Raw genomic sequence first — 25,351 nt, forward strand, 5'->3', positions numbered from 1 at the left:
GTAAAAAACATAATTGTAACAACTGGTGTAATCTGAAGGTCAAATTAGATAATAGGATTATATTAATATGGATTTGCTAATTTTGATATATTTACTGTAGCTATGGACCTGTTACTAGGAAACATACACCAAAGGTTAGAGACCTAATGCCTGTAACTTAGCCTCAAATCTTCAGAAAAAAAGATACACATACACACATACATGCACTTACTCCAAAAAATGATACACACATTATATAGGCAAATGTGGTAATATGTTAACATCTCAGGAATGTGATGAAGTATGTACAGGAAATTTTTTGTATTATTCTAGCAACTTTTCCATAACTCTGAAATTATGTCGATACAAAAAGCTTTTCAAAAAGATGGGGCACCTGGCTGGCTCAGTCAGTAGAGCATGCGACTCTTAATCTCAGGGTGGTCAGTTCAAGCCCCACACTGGGCATGAAGCCTACTTCAAACAAACAAACGAATAAAAAAGACAAAAAGGAAGTAAAACTGACAGAACTGCAATGCTAAATCCACAAAGTGGCATGTTTTAAACCATTTCTGTCAGTAACTGATGAAACAAGCCAACAAAAAGGATACAGAAAATGTATTTATTTTTAAAGATTTTTAAATTTCTCCACTGAAATGTGGGGCTCAAAACCACAACCCCGAGATCAAGAGTCGCATGCTCCCCTGAGACAGCCAGGCGTCCCAAGAATATAGAAAATTTAAATAATATAATTAACAAAAAGGAACTAATGAAGATACAGAGAACCCTTCATGAAACTGAAGAACACATACATGCTTTTTAAGTGCATACAGAATATTTATAATATTTAATATTCAGAGCCATAAAGGAAAACTCAACAAATTTTTTTTTAAGATTTTATTTATTATTTATTTGAGAGGGAGAGAGAGCGAGCAAGAAAGCACAAGCAGGGGAAGCGGCAGAGGGAGAGGGAGAAGCAGGCTCCCCGCTGAGCAGGGAGCCCGATGCCAGCTGGATCCCAGGACCCCGGGATCATGACCTGAGCTGAAGGAAGACATCTAACCGACTGAGCCACCCTGGTGCCCCTCTACAAATTTTTAAAGACTGAAATTACAAGAGCACTGACCAAAAATGCCGTTAGCTAGAAATTAATAAGAAATTTAAAAAATCCTGAAAACTCACTGTGGTAGAGAATAACAGCTTCCCAAAGAAATCCACAACCTAATTCCTAGAACCTATGAATAACAACCTTGCATGTAAAAGGTACAAGGCAGGTATCATCAAGGTAAGTATACTGAGAGTAGAGGATTATTCAAGATTATTTGGATGGACCCAATGTAAAATTACAAGGATCCCTCTAAGAGGGAGGGAGGAAGGTCACAGTTAGAGAAGAGATGTGATGACAGAAGCAGGGGGGCGGGGCTCAAGAATATTCATTATCATCGCTTCATTCAACAACACTGGCTGGATTTCTGAACCAGTGTAGTAGTAAGGAAAGAAAAGGAAACAAGAATTCTAAGGATTAGAAAGAATTAACACTCTCATTTGTTTTTCTTCTTTAAGTACCAAAATAGAGCAATTTATTCAAGACACTGAGCATAACACACTCATCTGAAGAAGGTAATTGTCAATATAAAAAAATCCAAAAGGACCTATAAATTATAAGCAAGCAAAAAATAAAATTAAAATTATATAAAAACATGAAGTATCTAGGAATAAATTTAAGAAAAGCTATACAAGACCTCTACGGACAAACTATATGACATTAATGAAAAACACTAAAAATTAAGTGTGTGAATACAGATTTATAGATTCATAGATTAAAGGCTCGATAATGTTAAGATGTGAATTCTTCTCAGATTGATTTATAGAGTCAGCAGAATAAAAATCCTAACAGGTTTCTCTTTTTAAGTTGTTAAGCAGTTTCTAAAATTTATATGGAAATACAAGGGGCCAAAGGTAGGACATTCTTAAAAAAGCAGCAAAAGATAGGTGATATCAATACATTTTATAAAACTGTAAAAACCACGATCATGTGCTACTGGCACCAGGATAGACAAAATGATCAACAGCAAAGAGTACAGTCCCGAAGAGCACTTGAGAGAACAGACTGGGCATGTCCGATGATTGGGGGAAGGACAGACTTCACAACAGATAGGACTGGAATTAAGTGTCACATGAAAAAACTAAGTTGCATCCATAGGCAAATAGATCAATTACCAATCAATTAAAAAGCTCAATGTGACAGGCAAAACTATAATGACTGAAGGATTTCTCACACAGGACACAATATGCATTAGCCATAAAGAAAAGAAAAAGCCTGATAAATCTAAGCACTTTACGTAAGGAACTAGTCAACAAGACACTAAAAAAAAGTGAAGAGGCCACAGAGTCAGAGATGTTTGTGATACACCTAAGAGACAAAGGGTTAATATCTAGAATGTATAAGGCATTCCTTTTATTTGAAGTATGTCCATTTTGCAACCCTCATGAACAGGTCTATGCACTGAGAACTGATGGCTGCTAACATCACAGAAGGGATGACGAGACATTATATGTCATCTGAAGAGGAACCTAACATCTATTATGAAGAAGTCTTGGCAAAGACAAATGGAGCCCGATTCTGATTAAGCTTCTAGATCCATCTTACCCATTTACAGCAAATATAGGGAACAGAAACATATGAACTACACTATGGGAATAAAATCACAAAAATCCGTATTATGAGAAACTTCACAGGACAAATAATACAGTTCTTACAACAAATGAATTTCAAGAAAAATAAAGAAAAAAGGGAGAAAGGTAGAGATAAAGAGAGACAAAGACATTTAAAAACACAGGCAAAACTAAACTATAGTGTTCAGAAATATAAACTTAGGTGATTAAAAAAAAGTGATTTCCAGTCAGGATAACTGTTTCTCTTAGTAGGGAAGGGGCACATGGAGGTTCTTAGGATCCCCCCTGGAGAGTGTATCTCCATACATATGGCATTTACAAGGGCATTCACCTTATAATAATTCCCTAAGTTGTACATCTGTTTTATGTAGCTTTCTGTATTTGTCTTATATTTAACAATACAAAGTGTAAACATTCAAATACCTAAACAGTAGATAATGGCAATTTGAAGGAGAGGAAAGGGAAGGGTAGTAGTTTAAGTATCAACATCCTCACTTTCCTAACAGAGAGGCAAAAGATAAAATCTTCAACTTATAAATCAAGAAAAAGAGGCAAAAGCATATTATTTCAAGTATACAACACAGAATGACTGTCAATGAGACTGAAAAACTTTTAAAAAGAGGAGGGTTTAGTTATTTTAGGTAAGAAATGAAGGCATGGCCCAGTTATGGTGGGGCTGGAGGTAGAAAGCAATTGATGGATTTGAGAATTAGCTCATAAATAGAAACAGACATGCTTGGCATAAACAAATATGAACTCTAGTTAGTAGATGTGAGTTGCACAGTGGCATGAGTTAGCAGTTCTGAAGGTACTTATTAATGTGTATTGTAGGTGAGCAAACCAGTAAATATGCTGTGGATGAAGGAGCCAGATAAGAGAAATCTGTGGTGCAAGAAGTCAGAACAGTGGTTACTCTGGGCCAGGGTGGAAGGAGTTAAGGAATCAGCTAAAACCTGAAGGGGGTACAAGGAATTTCTAGGTCTTAGTAATGTTCTGTTTCTTGATCTGGGTGTTCACTACATGGATATAAGCTTCACTTTGAATTTTGTAAAAATTCACTAACCCATACACATATGATTTGCATACTTCAAATAAATAAGTGATACATGTACGCCCCTCTGATGACAACCAAATAAATGCTATATATACAGTATAGGCAAAGACTACAAGCAAACATGGACAAAACTAAAGTAGTATGATGTGTTAATGTAGTTACATTATCTAACATGTAAATTTTTAAAAGTGTTACCCACCAGTGAACTGTGAAACAGGTAGGACAGGAACGAGTCTGGATACCACCTATAATATTTTAATATCCTTAGACAGCTGACCCTGGTTCAGCTTTGACACTGGGTGGGTAGGTTGAGGAAGACCCACTGACAACCAGAAGTAAAGATAAAAAGTCAAGGGGTGCCCGGCTGGCTTGGTCAGTAGAGTACACAACTCCTGATCTTGGGGTCATGAGCTTGAGGCTTATGTTGGGCACAGAGATTACTTAAAAAATTTTATTAGATAAAAAAAATTTAAAATGTAGAGTTGATAGGATACTCCCATTAGCAGCCTTCCCACCCCTGTTGCTGGGATGGTGTATGGATTCAGTATACAAATATTATAGCACTCAACATATAAACTTACCAATGCTTGGTTCCAGCTCTCATTTTTGCCAGAGCAAGGACGGGAAGCCCAGAACAAAGGGCTCATACCATGTCTCACGCTAAAAAGGACATCAAGAGCTGAGTAATTTCACTCTGTAGAACTGTATGAAATTCATACACGATAAAAACCTGAGTACATACAGCACACCTTAGCAGAGAGGGAAGGAGAATCTTATCGGCAAATGACTGTGCCTCTCCGCTGACAAGAGCAGAAAAGAAACCCTTATCAGCCGACTCTTCAAAGAGCACGTCGGTGCCAGCATCCATGACTCTAGCTGCTGCAACCCTGGCCTCTTTAGCAGATTCTAAGCACTTGTGCTAATGGAAACGACAGCTTCCGAAGTAGGCACATAGCCAACCTAGTCTCTAAGGACCAAACTTGCCGAGTGCCCTGCCAGCCTTGCCAAGAAGTCAGACCCTGCAACTTCCCTTCTGTAACCTCTGCTCTCCCCCAGAGCAAGGGAAAAGACTGTCTGCTGCAGCTGCGGCTAAGTCAGGCACTGACCTAGTTCAGAAGGGAGAGAAAGAGCATCAGGCAAAAGCTTTCACCTCCTCATCTAAATCAGACTCAAAGACAATCTTCAAAAAGTCATGGGGCAGAGTGGGGAGGTGACAGTGCTGAAGCCATGGAAGAATTTTCACGTGTGCCTGTCCCCAACACGGCACACGATTTTTCTTTCTCTAAGACAGTCTATGAAGTACTGCTAACCCTTTAGGTCTGGTCAGGGAGAAAGGCGGCCACTGAAGAAGAAGGGAAGTGACTAGATAAAGCTGAGGAGCTGAAATCACCCTAGGGACGTGAGCCATCACACAGCAGAGAAATTCGGTATCCCAAAGCTTAAAGGTGCTCCTTTAATTCGTAGGAAAGAGCATGGTCCACTCTGTTGAGAGCAGTCTGCCGCGAATTTTCTTAAGACTTTGAATCACAAGCTATCCCGTCACAAGAAATAAGCCACTCCCCTAAGTTAGATATTCCAGCCCTTTCTCTGAAGGTTGCAGGGCATTCCCCCTTCAGTGCCTCCCCCATCACTTCTGGGGGACCTCCTGAAGATGGGAAGCTGTGCTCTGTGGAAAGAAGTCCGGCTCTGTACTTCCCAGTCCCAACCTGAGGGATCCTCCCTCTTTCCTAAGAAATCAGGCCTATAAACAAATTGCAAGATAAAAAATTAAGAGACAGCACAAGCTGGAGAGGGAAACTACAGAGACATCAACCAATTGTAATGCATGGACTTTATATGGCTCTGATTCAGATTAATAAACTATAAAAACAACAACAACAAACAAACCTGTAAGACAGAAACAGTGAGTGGATATCTGATATTTAAGAACTTTTTAGATGTGACAAAGGTAATATAATTCTTTTTTTAAAAAGTACTCATTTTTTGATATACATTCTGAACTACTTACTTAAGGATTAAATGATATAACTAATTAGGATACAGTTTAAATAACTGGTACAGCAAAGAGAAGGTTGATGTTGATAGATAAAACAAGATGAGCCATGAGTTTTTAAATGGGATGATGGGGTGCTGGGGTGGTTCAGTTAGTTAAGCATCTGACTTCAGCTCAGGTCGTAATCTCGGGGTCCTGGAATCAAACCCCAAGTCGGGCTCCCCACCCAGCAGGGAATCAGCTTCTCCCTCTCCCTCTGCTGCTCCTCCTGCTTGTGCACTCACTCTCTCTCTCTCAAATAAAATCTTAAAAAAAGGGGGCGCCTGGGTGGCTCAGTCGTTAAGTGTCTGCCTTCGGCTCTGGTCATGATCCCAGGGTCCTGGGATGGAGCCCCGCATTGGGCTCCCTGCTCAGTGGGAAGCCAGCTTCTCCCTCTCCCACTCCCCCTGCTTGTGTTCCCTCTCTCACTATGTCTCTGTCAAATAAATAAATAAAATTTAAAAAAAAAAAACTTAGAAAAAATAAAAATAAAACAAATTGGGAAATGGAGATCGTTTTCATATTCTTCTCTTCACATATATATGTGTGTATACATTTATGTATTACATATACATGTGGTTTCTTTTTTACCTTTTCAAAAATAAATGTTTTGTATGTGTTTTTTTTTTTTTTAAGTCAGACTGCTTCCCTGGGATGATTAGGATGTCAGATTCTTCTCAGACAACCGAGTGAAAAGGGTACCTATTTCTCTTAGCTGATCCTATAATTGAGAAAACCACCCTCAACATCTCTGTAAGAAAAATCCAACCTAAACTCAGGTTTAGATTCTTGAAGAGGGAGAAGGGATGCAACGCCTGCTGTCTCAAAAGCCAGCACCCCGTTACAGTTAGGTGTAGCCTAACTTAGCCATAGCCAGAAAGCACTCCGTTCTTGGCTCAGAGGGCGGGGACTTGCTACATCTGGGGCTCAAAATGCAGGCAGCCTGCAGCAAGGTAAGCCCCTGGTGAACAAGTGCTGAGTAAAGGAGTCTGTTGGCTGCGTCTTGGCCTGCCTCACTCCTCCCTCAGTCGGGCTCCTCCCTGGCCCAATTCTTTTTTTTTTTTCCTGCGTCACAAACACAAAATGGAGTTAGCTAAGAGCAAAAACAATCTGTCTAAAATGGCTGAATGCAGTAGGGAGTGCCAGGCAATAAAGCGAAGGGAAAGGGCACCCCCTGCTGTCCAACAGAAGGACCCTATTTTTCTTTCTTCACTATTTTTGCATATGTTAAAAGAATCCACCCTACAGAGTCCAAGCTAATTTTGTCATGAATCTTGATTCTTATGTTGAATTCTAAAATTTAAGCAGATTGAGGCATAAGAAGGGAAGATAATTTCTAGTCTCTGAAGATAAAGAGTCAAGGCACAAAGTCAGTGGCCTGAGTCCCAGATCATAAGGGCCCCCAGAACAGAAGGGAGGGCCTACTCCGTAGCACAGTATTCCCCAACTGCAGTAATGAGCTAATGCCCCCAGGCCTACAGCTGAAGCCATCACTTCCCCAGGACTTCCTGTTGCGGGCTTCTCTCAATGAAGACCACAAACAGGAAATGGAGGAGAAGGGCGTTGCCTGACACCCTGGAATTGAAGTTCCTAAGAACTGCAGGTGGGAGTGAGTAAGTGAGCTAGGAAAGAGGAATTTGGGAAAATACTGTTGAGAACACAGCCTGACTCTAAAGCCTGCAGGGCTTTAAGATTCTGCAGGACTGAAAGGTTCAGGCTGAGTTATACAGCCACTCCACCTAACCTTCCTTCTCACTCACTGACTCAGGACCATAAGCTACTTGCTCGGCCTGAGATATAACCTGAGGCGTTTGTCCTTATTCTACAGGGAACACCCTCCATAATCTCATGCTACATGTCCCTTGAGTAACCCAAGTACTTTATGACTAAAAGAGAACACACGAGAAAAGTGGAGAAAGTAGAAACATGCTGAGAAATCTGTGGATCCAAGTCAGCAGCGCCTTCTACTCACTTACATGAGGCAGCACAAATGTGTGAGCTTATCCAACAACCATGAAGAGAGATAAAGAGTACATACATGTGAGCAGAGAACAATAGGAAGTTAAAAAAAAAAAAAGTGGGACTCTGGTACCAGTATAGTTCTCTCTGATATAATACGGCCTTTGGGGAAGAGTCCTAGATACGGCCTTTGGGGAAGAGGCCTAGATCTGCCTAGCTTATCTAAAAGATCTGAACACTTATTAGTAAGATCCCCAGGAAATAACAAAAGTTTCTGTGAGGGTAACATAGCTACGACATCAGCAAGTCCTCCCAGCATACAATAAGCCATGTCTGTCAAGCTCTATATGAGCTCTCTGATTCTGAGGAAAGGACAAAACAAGAGGTCCCTACCGTGTCCTAATTTAAGAAAGTGCCCATATGGAGGATTTCTACTTTATATTCCCCACAGCTATAATATACATGAGGGAAAAATTCAGCACCTCAAAGCCATTTGTAGGTATACACCATAGCAGGGAAAACCAGATTCCTATCACTGACCTCCTGGCCAAACAAATACCCATCTACTAAGTCCCACAGAACTAGGCAACCACGGATGTGCAAGCTTTAAGGAGAGATGGATAAACCTGAAGGACAAGAACAAAGCTGGACTGAATTCCAAAGTACAAAAACCAAGTGCTAAGAGTTAGGAAGAAGGGAGCAAATAAAGAGTCTGAAAGGGTGGCAGAAAAGCAGTATTAGAAATCTGGGCACTTCTCAAAACATTTGATCACTCAGACAAGAAGTCACTGAGTTTCTTACACTTTCCCAGCACACCCAGGAAGGTGACTCAGTACAGGAGTACTCAGGAAGAGATCAGCTTCAGGAATATGGGTGAGGGTGGACTGGAAGGACAGACAGGGGACACTAAGGCTAGAGGACAGGAGAAAAGGCATCAAAAGAAGGCACTAGGTATAAAACCTTTGCTTTTCTTTAAAGATATAAATAAGATCCACACATTGCAACTGGCTGACATTTTAAAATTCTCTTTTAACCTGTATATTCCTCATCTCATTTTTCCCCTGGAGATTTATTTGTTGAAGAAATTAGGACTGGTCACTGTGGAAATGTAGAGTGCTGGCCCAGTACTGCAAGAGTCCCTAGAAGTAGGCACCTCTGAACACGCCTGCCTTTGTGCCACTCCCTTCCCCTAAATGCTAGATTCTAAACCTAAAAGATCTGGGATCAAATTCTGGCTTGGTATTTTCTTGCTATGAGATCTTAATAAACAAAGGACATATTAATTCTGTACTTTCAATTTCTCAGTTATAAATGAAGATACCACCTATTAGGCAACACTGTTCCTATGACTGGAAAGAACAAATAATGACCTCCTACCACTCACAGCATCTGACATCAAATAGGTATTCTTGAATCAGACTGAGAAGGAGAAATACCTTCATCTTTTTCTAGGTGCTTGGAACAGTTTTAATCTTTGCTGTGTCTCACCTAAATCGCGAGTAAACGGCACATTTCTAAGCTATTTTCAGTAACAAAGGATCCTAGAAACACCTTCCATTTCAGTCAGGGTCCTGGGAGGGGAAGTAACAGGGTAAGAGCCTAACAAAGAGAACAGATGGAATAAATACCCAGCCCCCAGCCTGAGTCTGCAATGGCAGCAGCTGGTTTTCTTCGTCATACTGCTGTTTTTTTCCCTTCTTTGTTCCTAATGTGGAAGCCAGGAAAGGGTGGGGAAAGAGGGGGGAGAAGGGGTGGGGATGAGGGCAGGATCGTCATCCTGTTACTGAAAGTCACCTGATACTCTCCTCCAATCCCTAGTTTCTGACCTCACAATCTGGAACCTGAGCCAAAATAGCTCAACTGCGCACACCCCGTGGCTGAAAAGAAGAATGCAAGCAGAGTAGGAATGCAAGCAGAAGAGGAAAAGAGGGTGAGGAAAAGTGAGTCACTCTTCTTTGAAGGATTTCAGCAGTTTTTCTTTCCAAGAGGAAATTTAAACACACACATATCTTATATTCTAATCAAATAAATAACGAAAGGAACAATCACTGACTCTAAGAACAGAGTTGGGATTACCATAGGATCAGGAAGGAAAGATTCCATCCCACATTGCATACATAGGGTTACCAAAGTTCTTCTCTTGTATAACTGGGGTTCCTCCACCCAAGGATGCTGAGAGAAGAACAAATAGCTTTTTAAATTGGAATCTGATTTTTCAAAGACAAGCAGCCTAGGATCATTACGAGGAGTGAAGTACAGATGCTGTTCCCTGCTCTCTAGCACTGGATATTAGCATTCTGCTTTGTAAACATTCATTTTTTAGGTGCAAGCACTTCTCTAAAAACCCCTTTTTAAAGCATTCTGGCCAATGGCAAACTTTCTTCTTAGCCTTTTGTTCTTCCCATTAAAAAAATAAAATGACAGGGGCACCTGGACGGCTTAGTCAGTTAAGTGTCTGCCTTCAGTTCAGGTCATGATCCCAGAGTCCTGGGATCAAGCCCCAGGTAAGGCTCCCTGCTCAGTGGGGAATCTGCTTCTTCCTCTCCCTCTGCCATTCCCCTTGCTTGTGCTGTCTGGCTCTCTCTGTCAAATAAATAAATAAAAATCTAAAAAAAAAAAAACAAAACAAACAACAGTAAGACAACCACATTATAGAGAAACTGAAGGAAAAGAAATCTAGCACCGTAACAAATTCTGTTAGAGTATTCTGGTATATTCCCTTCCAATCTTTTACCTCTGCACTTTTTCTGTAAAACACAATTGCCATGAGGGTTGTACATAATAGTATCCTGCTTTTCCTGCCTAACACTCTATCCTCAGCACTCTTCGAAAATGCTCTGAAGTTGAGGTGCCGGAATTCTACAACAGTTACAGTGTACTAAGTTCTACAGCAATTATCTCCAGAACAAGAACTGAGAAGCAAGAAAAAAATGAGGTAGGTCACCCCTTGCCTTTGAAGACCATATCCCTCTATGAAGTAGCATCCCTATGCTAGTGATACAAACCTCTGCTCCTGCTTGGGAATATAATGCTCCAGAAGTAGGCCAGATGTCCAGAAGGGCCCAGAGCAGAACATTTCAAGTCTCTCTTCTCAACACCACGACGGCTGGAAGGCTCCAGTAGGAATTGCCATACATTTAGAGTTGGTGTATTCAATCATTTATTACATAAGAGAGTTTGCAGGGAAAACAGGGAGAACAAGAGGATACACAGGCATGCTAAGTTGCTGCAGCTAGCGTTTCAAAAAAGGGACATTATTTCATTACCATAGTTTTGGTTTCATCCTAGTCTTCCTTAGAAAAGCGATGCATGCTTATTGAAAAATTTAGGATTTTTTTTAATGAGGAAGATCTCTATGTACTGATATGAAAAATCCCCATGACACAGAAGGTACAGAACAATACAGATAGTATGTTACCTTTGGTAAGGGGAGGGAGGATACGAATCTCTATCGGTATTTGCTTACAATTGCGTTTTTTAAAAAAAAAACATTAAAAGTGGGGCGCCTGGGTGGCTCAGTCAGTTAAAGCATCTGCCTTCGGCTCGGGTCATGATCCTGGGGTCCTGGGATCGAGCCCTGCATCGGGCTCCCTGCTCCACGGGGAGCCTGCTTCTCCCTCTTCCTCTGCCCCTCCACCCGCTTGTGCTCTCTTTCTCTCAAATAAATAAATAAATAAAATCTTAAAAACAAAACATTAAAAGCATAATCAAGAAACAAACACAATGACCTCTAAGGGTCGGGGGGAGCGCTGGGATGGGTTAACACTAGGGTGGCAATAAGCGTTCTTTATACCATCTTGACTTTTCAACTACCTAGATTACCTATGCAGAAAAACAGGTAACAGAGAAGCAAAAAGCCCAGAGGAATCACCTTGTGGTGGAGACATGCTCCCATATTTACAGAAAAGTAAGTTCAAATCCAACAATTCCTGAAGCATATAAGGGATGCTGAGAATAGTGCTGTTCCCCTGAGGCAGCTGCTTTGGGCTCCAGTAAGTAGCAGCCTGAGAGCATTGGATCACCCACTCTCCTGCTTATCCCAAAGCCCAGCTCTGCTCTTGACATTGCCGAGACATCCCATTTCTCCTCCTCCATACATCTCTGATCCCTACTCCGCATGGTGAGGGACTAACTGAACAAGAACAAGAGTTACATCTGCACAGCTGAAGCCCCTTCATCGTGATTTGGACATCCTGATCTCACACAACTCCATCTTTGTTGTACAGCCCGAGAGATCTCCCATCATCTGCCCTCCACCCATCCTTTCCAGCCTCATCAGTCTCTAAGTGGTTCCCAGCTACTTCACAGACTCCAGAGAACCTCTTCAGAACATCCTTCGAAGATGCCTAACAAGACCTGGCCAAGAAGATGGCAAGAGAAGAATTTTGTAAAAACAAGTGCCCCTGAAGTAGAGCCTCCAAAATGTTAGCAGTCAATAGAAAATGTCAGACTGCCCACTAACTGATCCTGTAGGATCTCCATAAAAATAAGGATAATACTTATCCAACGCCTACTCTCAGAAAGACATCAAAACGTTATCACGAGATAAAGCAGAGCAGCTTCCAGACCATGGCAGAGAGGAGGAAGACAGTGAGCAGAAAATGGAAAAAGAAATAAAAACGGAAGCCGTGGATCAAGCCAGGTTACTGTACCTACCACAAACTTACATGAGGTACTTATTAGAAAACCTCTCTTCCTACACTCCCTGCAACTTCGACTCTGGACGAACAGCCCAAGAATTTATACCTTTAACAAGCTCCTTATGTAATCCTTACACACACCAAAGTTGGGAATTGCTGACAGAAACAGACATGTAAGTGTAGGGACTGACTTCAAGATGACAGAAATTTATACAATACTGATACCCTTAACTGTTTGGCTGAAGCCTCAGACAAGGCCACTTAAAAGTCATTTTATCAGATATCAAATCTGAAATCTGCAGATAATGCTGGATGGTACCATGGGCTTAAAAGATACAGTTTCAGTCTATGTATGTCAAGAAGAGTACTACAGGCACACACTGAAGTTTGCATAGTTAGAAAGAGGCTCTAAAACAGGGATTATCTTGGGATAGTTAGGAGTTAACAAATGATACAAAAGGGTTGACAGTAAAAACCTTTTTGCACCAGCAAACTCTACCCAAGGTAGGTTGGGCAATTCCCTCCAAGGAAACGAATTCAGTATATGGTCTCTGGGAAGTTATGTGTTTATCATCAGCAGGGAGTTCTATTATGTGCTTCAAGGAGCTATTCAGTAGAGACAGAGATGGGATTAGGAATATGTATATCCTGGGGTTACAAATATGTATATAATGAACTACCAAGCTGGTAAAAAACAATTTTCTCTTTAAGCACTTTAAAAGGAAGGCTATGCTTTCATGAAGTTATCAGACTAAAACAAAAAGGAAAACATTTTCCAGCCTCTGTACCCTCCAAAAAATACAAATGTTGCTCCTATTAAAGATACTAGCTGCAAGGGGGGGACCCTTTTGGAAAACAGCAAGCTACAGCTTCCTGTCATAATTTCACTGATCAGTCCTCCAAATGAATTTCCTGACAGATAGAGGGCAGCATAACATGCAGTTGGTATTTGAAACCAACAGAGGTTGTCTCTCTCTAACGTGACTGCATCACTCTCAGACGTAACAATGACACATCTAAAACAGAAGAGATCCATGTGCCATCTGGTGGTGAAAAGGAGAAAGTGCACACTGCAGATACTATCAAATTCCTCAGTTTAGAAAGAATTAAAGTTTAATTATCTTTATCTGATGACACCCTTCCTAAATCTCCACCAGTAAGTCTTCTGTGGAAACTAAACCAGCAACCTTCATGCAAAAGTTTTACAGTTTTGCATCAGTGTAGCTCTACCCCCAAACACTAGTTGTAAACAAGCAGCAATTTCTAATGCCTGACCTCAGTGCAGGGAAAAAGAATGAAATTCAGACCAAAACAAAGAAAACATTACAAGAATTGTTTAGCAAACAATCAAAACAGAAGAGTTTCAGCTGATAAACAGGTAACACCAAGACAGCTTATGCAAGCAAAACAAAGAAAAAAAACATAACAAGACCAGAAGTTTCAAACTAAGAGCATCTTTAGGTAAATCTGTCTCATTTTATAGATGAGGAAAAAGTCAAGGCATGATGGAAAATTCTGGTGCAATCTCATTAATGGTCAGATTAAAACAAGGTATCAGTTTCCCCTATCAGATGTTACAATAAGTAATTTTTTTTAAAGATTTTATTTATTTATTTGACAGAGAGAGAGAAAGCAAGAGAGTGGCAGAGGGAGAAGGAGAAGCAGACTCCCACCCTGAGCAGGGAGTCCGTCTTGATCCCAGGACCCGGAGATCACAACCTGAGCCAAAGGCAGACGCTTAACCACCTGAGCTATCCAGGCACCCTATAATTTCTTATTTTTGATGGAAGGGCAAATTGGTACAATCCTATACCCAGCAATAGGGGCCCCAAAATTTTATTTTTAAGAATTCATTATGCAGAAATGCAAGAATACAGAGATAAGTATGATTCTTCCTGCAGCACTGCTTATAATATAAAAATGGTAACTTCTCAGTAAGGGATCAACTGTATACATTTACATTGCATTTGAAAAAATACAACTATCCATCAGAGGGGTGCCTAGGTGGCTCAGTCGGTTAACCATCTGATTCTTGATTTCAGCTCAGGTCATGATCTCAGGGTCCTGGGATCAAGCCCCGCATGGGGCTCTGCACTCAGCAGGGAGTCTGCTTGAGATTCTCTCTCTCCATCTTCTTCTGCCCTCCCCACAACTGTGCTCACTCTTTCTCTCTCTACAATAAATAAATCTTTAAAAAAAAAGTACTAACTATCCATTAGAAATGAGGTACATCTCTATGTTACGATAGCAAGAGGTGCTGAATCATGTTAAGCAAAATGCAGAATGTATATCTACCACATGGAATCACAAAGATTACATTAAAAATATGTGTATACTCTCATATTTCTGTCATTTTATCTTTATTCCCCTGCCCCTTAAATTTCCAGTAAGGTTCTATGAAAATTTCCCACATTTCCACACAAAGAAAAGGATTTCGTTCATTCCTTTATTAGAATAATACATATGCAGGTGAAAGGTATGTTAACCATGGTCACTCCAGGCAAGGAGAGGGAGATTTTTTAATTTTATATTTTTAATGTACTCTATGCATTTGTTGAAGTACAGGAACTGGCTTAAACAGGACCATGGTAAGAGAGAGGAAAATAGAGAGTGGGTACAGTAATGGTGGAAGTCCACAGAAGTGCCTTTTCCAATAATGGCTTCAGTTTTCTCAGTGAAGTAGGAGGAAGACATGCTCAACTGAGAATGAAGATGAAGGAGTTGGGTCTTTGAAGACAGAAAAAGTGAAATAATAATTTAGGAGAATGGGAAGCTGAACAGACATGTAATGTTTAATATCAGATTGCCTGGCAGGATCGAGGGGCATGTCACAATGCAAACTGAGCAGATGGGAGCCAGAATCAAGAACGGCCAGTGAGGTAGGGGAATAAGTAACAGCGTCTGCTGTCCTGAAAGCCAAGTGGAGAAAGTCTATCCAGGAGGACCAGGTGTTTGTTGTTTTTTTCAGCCACGTTCACTTGCACAGCTACCTGTGCAGGGTGCAGAAAGACTGTCGTTTTTTTTGCCCATCAATTATGATGAAATCAGAGAGAAGTAATGGAAGGGGAAAACACTGAAGAGAGTGATTATCATGATTAACCACAGAATTTTAGCTGAGGAGGAGAGTGAAGTCATCAAGGAGCAGAAACACAGTGAAAGGTGGTAGGACAAATGGACTGGATGTCTCAGTGGGGCTGGAGGACTAAGGCAGTCAGGGTCCTAAAGAGAGAGACGTAAAAAGCTAGAACATGGGTGGCATGAAGTTAAGATTGGAGAAAGGCTGCAGTTGAATGGGTAAGGTAAGGGATAAGACAAAATCACTGGAAAAGAACAATTCAAGGAACTGTGAAGCCAGCATACTGGTAGGATTATGACCCTTTCGTGTAGAAATTGCTAAGAACTAAGGTGGAAGTGGTCATGGAGTACCGCCAAGAGCGGCCACAGCTAACTTGGCTAAGGAATAAGGAGTAGCTCGGGATGTCAGTAGATGATTGGCACTAAGAGAGGAACTGGGTGATGTCATTTGATGTCATGAGATACAAAATTACGGGGTTTTAGCAAAGAGAAAGGTGGAATGATCTGAAAGTGGCAATAAACAACAAAGAGGACATCTTCACCATCTCTGGGTCCCAGTTCATTGGGATGAGGTTTATGGGCGAAAAAATCCCACCACACTCGAGGGCAAGAAGGAAAGCAGTGTTGAGGGAAAGCCAGGTCTCTTTTAGATCAACAAGGTGAAATTGATGTCAGAGGAGATTTTTCTAGTAATGGAACATGAATTCCAGAGGTCACAAAGAAGAGGATCACAGGGAAAAAAAAAAGACCCTTCAATCTCGGGGGAAAGAAGGGATTGCTTCCCCACCACAGGCTCCTCTTGAAGCCTGAACCAACTCAGGGAGGATCAGAGGGGGAGACTGAATAGGAGATAGAAAGAGCTTTATGGGGATTCGAGTATGGGATACGAGGGTGACCTGGAAGTCTGGGGCTCCCTATAGGAAGTAATATGAACCAAGATAAATAAGCTAATATTAGATCCAATGAATTCGAGGCAAATAGTGATGGAAAGGTTGGGATTAGAGATGGGTGTGTTTGTGGGGGGGGGTAGGTTATTTTTTATACCCCTGATGAGGGGAAAGGACAATCCAAATACACAGGGCTCCTCATAATCCCAGGTGATAGGAGCAGATTTAGGTCTTTTATTTTTTTGAGAGAGAGAGAGAGAGTGCGCATGTGCACTTGTGCAAGCAGGAGATTGGGGGGGGTGGGCAGAGGGAGAGGGAAAGAGAATTTAAAAAAAAAAGATTTATTTGACAGAGAGAGAGAGAGACAGTGAGAGAGGGAACACAAGCAGGAGGAGTGGGAGAGGGAGAAGCCCGCCTCCCGCTGAGCAGGGAGCCTGATGTGGGGCTCGATCCCAGTACTCTGGGATCATGACCTGAGCCGAAGGCAGATGCTTAATGACCGAGCCACCCAGGTGCCCCAAGAGAGAATCTTAAGTAAGCCCCACGCTGGGCACGGAGTCTGACACAGGGCTCAATCTCACGACCCTGATATCATGACCTGAGCTGAAATCAAGAAGTCGGACACTTAACTGACTGAGCAAATTCAGGTGCCACGGATTTAAGTGTTTTAAATCACAAGGAAGTACCATCTGATATAATGGAACTTCCCAAACACTTTGCACTAATAGTCTGATCCTACTCAGAACCCAAGACTATTAGTAATTAAAAGACAACAATCCTAACAAATATTCACTTGAATAGCACAAGTCCTTATCCTATACACTTGAGAAGATTAAGGAACTGATGGAACAGACATCTTTCTGTCAAGAGACTCACTGAGTAAGGTGGAGCATGTTGAGCTCTAACAAAATCTTGTTTCAAGGGGTTAAAGTTGCAGAAACTGTAAAGATTCACTTGTACACTTCCTGATAAAGATCCAACTGAAGGAGTGCCACCTAGTGGACAAAAGAGGATCACAGGGAAAAGAAAAAAGACCCTTCAATCTAGGGGGAAAGAAGGGATTGCTTCCCCACCACAGGCTCCTCTTGAAGCCTGAACCAACAAAGCTCTGGGAGAGCAACAGATGGTTGTTGCCAACAGTTCTGACTTATGGGACAAGAGCACAAACCTTGGGATCTTGACGCACAGTCAAATCCTAACTAGAATATGGTTATTATTTATGAAATTCTTAGCTCCTGCTCAAGATCTTACTTTTTAGCCAGAGTTCTTTCTAAGTTACTGCTGAAAATCACTTGGAGAACTGTTCTGATACTCACAGTTCCCACAATGCACCTCATACTTAAACAGGGAGAGGGTCTGACACTACATATTGACCAATGCACACCTACTGAGGGTAACTTGTGGATCTTCTGAGTGCAAAAGGTTTTTGGAACGCATAAACCTAAAAAGGAAAATGCCACTGTACTTAGTACAACAGTTATCATTTCCCACACAGTTTTAAGAGGTACTATTTTTCATGAGATCATGTCATCAACAAGAGAGTCAGAGTTAGAAGAAAAGCTGAATGAAAAACTAGTTATTTTATTCATACAAATAATGACCTCAATCACCAGTGATGAAAATGCTCCCCAGAAAAGGATGAAAAAAAAATTAGTTTAACTACTAAGCATGTTCCTAAGGAATTCAAGAGAGAGAGTCAACAAAGAGACTATGATAAAAGACTCCTTGCTGATCACCATAAGGATGGTGAGAAAGTGAAAAGGACCCCCAAGTTTTATAGTACTGCCTATCAGGTCTGAATTCATAATATTCCCTGACTAGGAATAAACTGATGGAGTAAATCTGTGATTTATAGGAAGTCAAGAGTTCAAAAACAAAAGACTAATCCTTAAGAGAGAAAAATGTGTAAGAGAACCTGTAGTATACATAGGAAGACTGGTTCCTCTCTCTGGGCCCTTCTCTTATTAAAAAGGCTCACACCTTCCTGAACCATAATGACGCAGTGGCTGGAGAACTGTGACTAGAGGAGGCAGATGTGAAGAGTAAGGTGGGTGTTCTCTCTAATGTCCATTCCTGGAGTAGATATACAGGAAGTTTTGGCTATCAGTAAAATATAAGGGGAATCCATCATGTCTAACAAATAACAGAAACTTGCGTTTAGCAAGTGAGAGAGGAAATAATGAAGCATTATGAAAACCTCCTGTCCAAATAACTTCCTCATCAAGTCTGGCAACTATTGCCCTGAAATCACCTAAGGAGAACTTCCACTATACTAGATAAGCAGGCCTTTTTTCTCCAACTGGGTTCGTTTTGCTACAGTTGAATGTACTACAATCAGAACATATTTCCTCTTCCTCAACCCTAAATATCCAGCATTTCACCTACTTTCCCTAATCTGCTGTTCCTTTTTTGTACTAAGAGTCACTGCCAGTTCAAGGACTGAAAGAGAAGTGCCTGAATGAATGAAGTGGTTGCAAAAGCCAGCATATCCCCTTCTTTCATCTTTTGTCTGGATCTAAGCTCCCAGAAGTTCTTAGGACAGGCACATATGCTTCTGGGAAGCAGAGGGCTAGAGCAAGGACTTTGGAGTCACACACTCCAGAGTCTGAATCCTGGCTCTGGCACTTACTATACAGCCTAGGAAAAGTTATTCAAGCTGTGTCTCTAATTCTTTATCTGAAGGACAGAATATTCATGGAGTGGTAATGAGTATTCATCTATCATTTATATCATCAATATTAAGACTGAATAAAAGACTTGGAAACTGAAACTGGTTACCTACTTGAAAAACAGGATTAAGGATAAAGATCTTCTGAAATTTTATACTGGACATGTTTAAAGTACCAGAAGCAAAAGCAACCTTGCTTTCATACTGAGGAGATGTGGGTCCTCTGAGCGCTCACCTCTGAAGTTGCTAGAGCCTGAATTTCCTTACCTGATAAAGACTTTAAGAACCCCAAAGCCTTTTTTACTGAAGTGTTTCTGGCTTGTTGTGAGCAAGGGGGCTATTGGGAAGTCTGCACTAAGTTTGCCAGCCTGAGCACCAAGAGAAGTAGTTCAAAACCACATCAGGAAAGACAAAGGCAAATTAGTATGATCACAGTGGGAGTTACACATGGCATGAGGTCCCTACAGAGCACTTCTGGCTGCCACCTGAGGCCCCTGCAAATGGTATTAAAGCAAGTATTTTGTTCCCAAGAGACACATTCAACAAACCCCAACACTCTAATACCTCTTGCAGCACCACAGATTTACAGACTAAAACAAAGGAAAAGAAAGCTGGTAAAGAGCAGCGCGTGGGTGGCTCAGTCATTAGGCATCTGCCTTTGGCTCAGGTCATGATCCCAGGGTCCTGGGATTGAGACCCACATCGGGCTCCCTGCATGGCGGGAAGCCTGCTTCTCCCTCTCCCACTCCCCCTGCTTGTGTTCCCTCTCTCTGTCCAATACATAAATAAATCTTTAAAAAAAAAAAAAGGGTGCCTGGGTGGCTCAGGTCATGATCCCCAGGTCCTGGGATTGAGTCCCGCATTGGGCTCCTCGCTCAGCAGGGAGCCTGCTTCTCCCTCTGCCTCTCTCTCTCTGATGAAGAAATAAATAAAATCTTAAAAAAGAAAGAAAGCCGGTAAAGAGAGAAGGAAAAAATAAATCAGACAACATTAAAGTCAGGAAAACATTAAAAATCCAAAGAGGAAAGAATTTTTAAAAGGGGGAGGGAGTTCTTATTTGGGGGGGAAATGGGTAACAGACACAGCAAGGGCTACAAGCAGCAGGGAAGTTCTGTTGCATCTGAGTGCTGTGGGTCACTCAGAGTTGGGTAAACAGTAAATATTCAGGATTATACTTGACAGGAAAATTAAATCGCTGAGATTTAGAATGTCTGGAAAACTGCTCATGATTTCGTAATTTTCGAGGGCACATCCCCTAGTGTTTCCTAATGGAAAAACGAGGAAATTAAGACAGAGTGCCAAGTTAACACCTGCAAGTGCTAACTGAAGCTAAAGATTTTAAAGCCTAGCTAGGAATTTCCTTCATCACAAGAGCAGCAATCTAGTAGTGCAGATTATTACTACCTGAAAATCAATACTCCACTAAACTAAACTAAGTCATACTCATTTTTTTCCAGATTAAGATATAGAGTTTTCTAAGAATAATTTGGGGAGTGGGGGAAAGCCAAGGCTGGTAGAAAGTTAAAACCTTCAAATGAAAAGAAAGTAGTTTCCAGGGCAGAATCTGAGAGCTAAAGGAGCATTAAAAAGTGTGGTTACACTGCTGAAAATGACAAAAAATGACACATGGTCTTCCTCGGGGATTTTTAAAACACTATCAATTCATAGCGGGAATAAAATGCCAAGGAAAACCACGAAAGTGCAGAAAACCTCACTATAATCACTAGTAATACAAATGTACAGAGGAAGGGGGTGGCCAAGGTGGGAGGAAAGCCGCCTGGCCGGTATGCAGGTGCAGTGGTGCTCAGGGCACAGCTGAGAGAACGGGACTTATGCCACAGGCCAACACAGGGGTAGATTCTATGAACCTACAAATTAGGAAATCATTTGATTTTGAGTTTCTCTGTCAACTAATCGTCGCTGATATACCAGAATAGCCTAAGTGGTCATTATCACAGGATTTTTTCACTAAGCAGGTGGAAGTCAACCCCTTAGCTGCACTTTAGTTCAGCAGATAACAGTTCTTCTAGAGTACAAGGCCACTCCGCCCTGAGTGAAAGGCAAGAGGTCACGCTGGAGCCCAGCGATCTTATGCTCCAGATAGACACACCTAACTAGGGGCCACCAAGGGCTCCTAGCAGTGTTAGGCTCCTTAACAGAACAAAGTGCAGCCTGCTTCCATCAGTTCACTTAAGGAAAAAATAATAAGTGCTTATTTACTGGGGATAGGGGAAGGGCAGACAGAAGAGGGGGAAATGCTCAAAAGTTGCACTTAATTTTCATCACTAGGGTCAAAATACACCTCAAAGGAAACAAAAAAAAAAAAGCTCTGAGATGGAAATACAAAATTATTAGGCTATAATTGTCATTAAATTCAAATACTGTATCCCTCGGGGGAAAAAACTACAAGTGCCCCGTCCCAACGCAGCACAAAAACCACAAGAATTAGGAAGTGAAGAAAGAAGAGGGCAAAACAGATCAGCTCTTCCAGAACAAAGGGGAAGATATGAAGGTGAAGAAGAAAAGCAAGACTTTATTAAAAAAAAAAAAAAAAAAAAAAGACAAGGACCAGAAGGTCCTTGGATCTGGTCATTTGACCTTGGGCAAGTTACCTATATTCAGTTCAAGCATGCTACAGAATGGAGATAATACACAAGCTGCGTATCTCTTAAGGCTTCTTGGCTGGTCCAAGAAATAATATGTGTTAAAGCACTTGGAAGACTATAAAACACAACAGTAATGTAAGGTCATGGTATTAAAATACTTAAGGTGTCCCCTGCCTTCCAAAGAAAGAACAACTAAGCTTTGACTTAAACTTAAAACAACTGTCTATGCTGTCAGTTAAACATCACAGCTACTGGTCCTTCTAGACTCTTAAAAAAAAAAGAGAGAGAAGATAAATCAATCCCTGATCTCTTCTCAGTTTTCTAAAGAGAAATTCCTTTACATCTGTTACATCTTTTCTCTAATGTTCAAGATACCCAATTAAAAGGCTCTTCTGTATTCTTACCTTTTGAAGCTGGAGGAGCAAAGGGCCAGGAAGAGGAAAGCATCAGATATTGAAAAGAAATGAAGAAAAGAAAAAGAATCACACATGGTTGTTATTGTAGACAGTCACTCAACCACCTAACCTGTTAAAGACTGGCCCAACCCTTATTAAGTTTGTAGGTCTGGGATGGCACCTTAAAGACAGTGCCAGAATCCGTTCAAGAGTATTATCAAAATGGGGCCCATAATGAGCTTCATGTCACCTTAATCTCATATCCCCAACATGTTATACTGATAAAAAATACCTACATGCCAAAAAATTGGGGAAGAAAAATACCAAAATGCAACAGTTTTCTTTTCCAACCCCAGCATCCCCAGAATACAAAAATATCTTAATTTCTTCCAAATGGGAAAAACCATCTCTCTTCAACCCTCACTCAGGGAAGGGAAAGGAATGGGAGACTCACTTAAAGGATACTCTAAGTCCTATACTGGACCTGTGCATGAAAGAGGAAGGTACTCACTCTTGGTCTGGGCAGAAAAGGTCAGAGTAAGTTTGGCGAAAAGTTCGTTGTTCTCAAAGCGGTCCTCCTTCACCTTTGTCCAGAAGCAGTCCTTAGACAGGTCCTCAGCAACAAACTGTGGATACGGGCAGGGTGTTAAGAGTTACTAACTGGAGCCCTGTACTTTCCATCCTAGAAAACTGACTAAGATGCAGAAGAGGTGGGTGGTGGTTCTGAGCAATGACTTACTAGAGTAAGACTAACAGGAGACACACAAGAGCTGTGCTCTGCATGGAAGGATCCGGACATAGTGCTCCCAGTTCATTCAAGAGCTAGGTTCACTTATGTTACTTATCCTCCTTCTAACCTCACATCCTCTAATTTTAGAAGTATTGAGGTTGTATTTCACATCTTCCCTTGTTCTACATTATATTCTCCCCATCAATCTGGCTAACTGACATACTTGCTCATTTTGTAAGTAAATCCTTAAGCTCCTTTAACTTGGTTTCTGGAAGCAGAAGGCCAAAGCAGAATCATAGGGGCCTCGAACAGAGTGGAAACAATACTGTGCTATGCACACATGTCCTCTATACCTCATTTATGGGGAAGAGGTAGGAGGGTGTATCCATAAATCCACAACTTTCAGATCAGCACTATTATCAACAGCTTGCAGACTGGTGAAATGACTATTATCAAACTGTGGGTTACTGTGGCACTCATACCCTCAGAGAAAAAGCCAAAAACATTAACTTAAGGATATGTTTAGGTTTTGTAGCAGAGTAGAGGGCTCAAAGAATTCTCCAAAGTGATGTCTGGCACACAGAAGATGCCTAATTTGCGCTGAGTAAACATAAGCGTGAATGCAACCTGAAGACAGACAGATGCTAGCCATAAGAAACAGAAGCCCACCAGGGCATAAAATACAAAGTAGGAAACTAAATTGGCTTCTTAAGATATCTATTGAGGAAAAAACGGACAGAAATTCTCACCTTGGACCAGTTTGGCCTTCGGAGTTGCACCTCTGGCTTATAAAGCTTCTTTGGGGTTAATCCAAATGGCAGAACTGGGGCTGCAGGAACTCCAAATCCAAAAGGGGGAGGTGGAGGCACACCCATTCCGGGTGGAGGTGGAGGAATTCCAGGACCGCCAGGAAATGGAGGGGGTGGAGGGATTCCAGGACCACCAGGAAGAGGAGGAGGGGGAGGTGGCATTCCTGCTCCTCCAGGCAAGGGAGGAGGGGGTGGGGGCATGCCAGTACCCCCAGGCAAAGGAGGGGGTGGAGGGATACCAGTAACCCCAGGCAGAGGAGGAGGTGGGGGGATGCCAGCACCCCCAGGCAGAGGAGGAGGTAGGGGGATGCCAGCACCCCCAGGCAAAGGGGGTGGTAAGGAGATGCTAGCACTCCCAGGCAAAGGAGGAGGTGGGGGGATGCCAGCACCCCCAGGCAAAGGGGGTGGTACAGGGATGCCAACACTCCCAGGCAAAGGAGGGGGTGGGGGGATGCCAGCACCCTCAGGCAAAAGAGGGGGCAGGGGGACACTCCCAGGCAAAGGAGGGGGTGGTGGAGGAGGAGGAATGGTAGCACCTCCAGGAAGAGGAGGTGAGGTGGGTATGCTAAGCTCTTCTGGTAAAGGAGGGGCTGGGGGTGGAGTAACAGTGCCAGGAGTGGGGGGAACAGTAGCACTGCTAGGAGGGGCTACAGCAGTAACTGCAGCAGAAAGAGAAGTCATTTCTTTCTTGGCATCTTCCAGTTCCTTGGACAGCTTGGCAACCTAGAGGAACAACATCAATGGAAGTACTCTTCACTCCGCTTCAGGGACCACTGGGGTTGGAAACGACCTAAAAAATTACTTAATCCAGTTTTCTTTTTACACATGAAGACACTGAAAGGAGTCAGACAGATGAAATGATTCACCTAAAGTCACATTGATACTTAGTGGCAGAGCCAAGACTAGAATTCAGGTCTTCATGTTCTTAGTTCAGCATGCTTTGCATTAAAAAGGCAACTTCAACCTTTATGTTAAAATCTCCCTTTAATTAAAAAATGCAAAGTTCAAGTAAATCAAATATTCTAGTGAGATAAGCACATGGGCGATCAAGTTATCAGATATCACAGATCATTTAAATAACTAACTGCAAAGAGAGTGTGGGCAATTCATCTGTCCAGAAATAGTTAAAGTAAGAGAAAATCAGCAAATATATGAAGACTTTTTTTTGGATTTTACTCCTGAATTTATGAGATGACTTAGTTTTATTTTTGGGTACTACCGTGACTCCTTTTACTCTCTATACTGTTCGTATTTTCCAAATTTTCTATCTTGTGTGTTACCTCAAAATGAAACAAAAAATAGTAAATGATTTTTAAAATATGCATCATTTAACTAGATCACCTATTGGTAGCTAAACCTTGCCTAGAAGTAAGATGACTGACTCCTGCTGCAAGACAGGCCCATCATGAGCTGCCGATGGCTTAGAGATCACTCTGCCTTCCCTGCTCAAACATTACCTCTCCTGTGAGCTGAGACACCTCTGCTTCCAAGTCCTGTTTCTCTGTGGCAATCTGCTGCTTTTCAGAATTCAATGCATCCTTTTCTCCCTGAAGATCCTGGAGCTTCTGCTCAAAGTCGCTCTCCATCTTTTTCATTTCTACCTGTAGCTCATGTCGGGCTGTTAACTCTGAGTCCAACTAAAGGAGAAAGGAATTAGGCTCTTAGTAAGCTCTAGAGGAAGAAGCAGAGTGTTGTCCTCCCAAATTCACTGTTCTGTCCCAATCCTTTACAGAGCTCACTTTCCTAGGAAATGCCTGGGAAAAAAAGACCACCATAATTTTGAACTCAAAATCAACGTTAAAGTAGAGGGAACCAGGGATCATTTCCAGTCTATCTAATTTGGG

General features: G+C 41.7%; 1 protein-coding gene across 7 annotated transcripts in view; it reads right to left on the bottom strand.

Annotated features, from left to right (window-relative positions):
* Nucleotides 1–25,351, bottom strand: part of DIAPH1 (diaphanous related formin 1) — a 93,890-nt gene that overhangs the window by 28,986 nt on the left and 39,553 nt on the right. For 4 of the 7 annotated variants that reach the window (XM_027606350.2, XM_027606352.2, XM_027606349.2 and 1 more), the window contains 4 exons: nucleotides 24,965–25,144; nucleotides 23,448–24,230; nucleotides 22,480–22,594; nucleotides 21,978–21,986 (listed from right to left, as the gene is read on the bottom strand). In XM_027606350.2, the coding sequence (XP_027462151.2) occupies nucleotides 21,978–21,986; nucleotides 22,480–22,594; nucleotides 23,448–24,230; nucleotides 24,965–25,144 (1,087 nt within the window). The remainder of the gene's footprint in view (nucleotides 1–21,977; nucleotides 21,987–22,479; nucleotides 22,595–23,447; nucleotides 24,231–24,964; nucleotides 25,145–25,351) is intronic. The other 3 variants (XM_027606353.2, XM_027606351.2, XM_027606348.2) reach the window with 1 other exon arrangement.

Source organism: Zalophus californianus, chromosome 5 (assembly GCF_009762305.2).
Source record: "Zalophus californianus isolate mZalCal1 chromosome 5, mZalCal1.pri.v2, whole genome shotgun sequence".
Classification (NCBI taxonomy): domain Eukaryota; kingdom Metazoa; phylum Chordata; class Mammalia; order Carnivora; family Otariidae; genus Zalophus; species Zalophus californianus.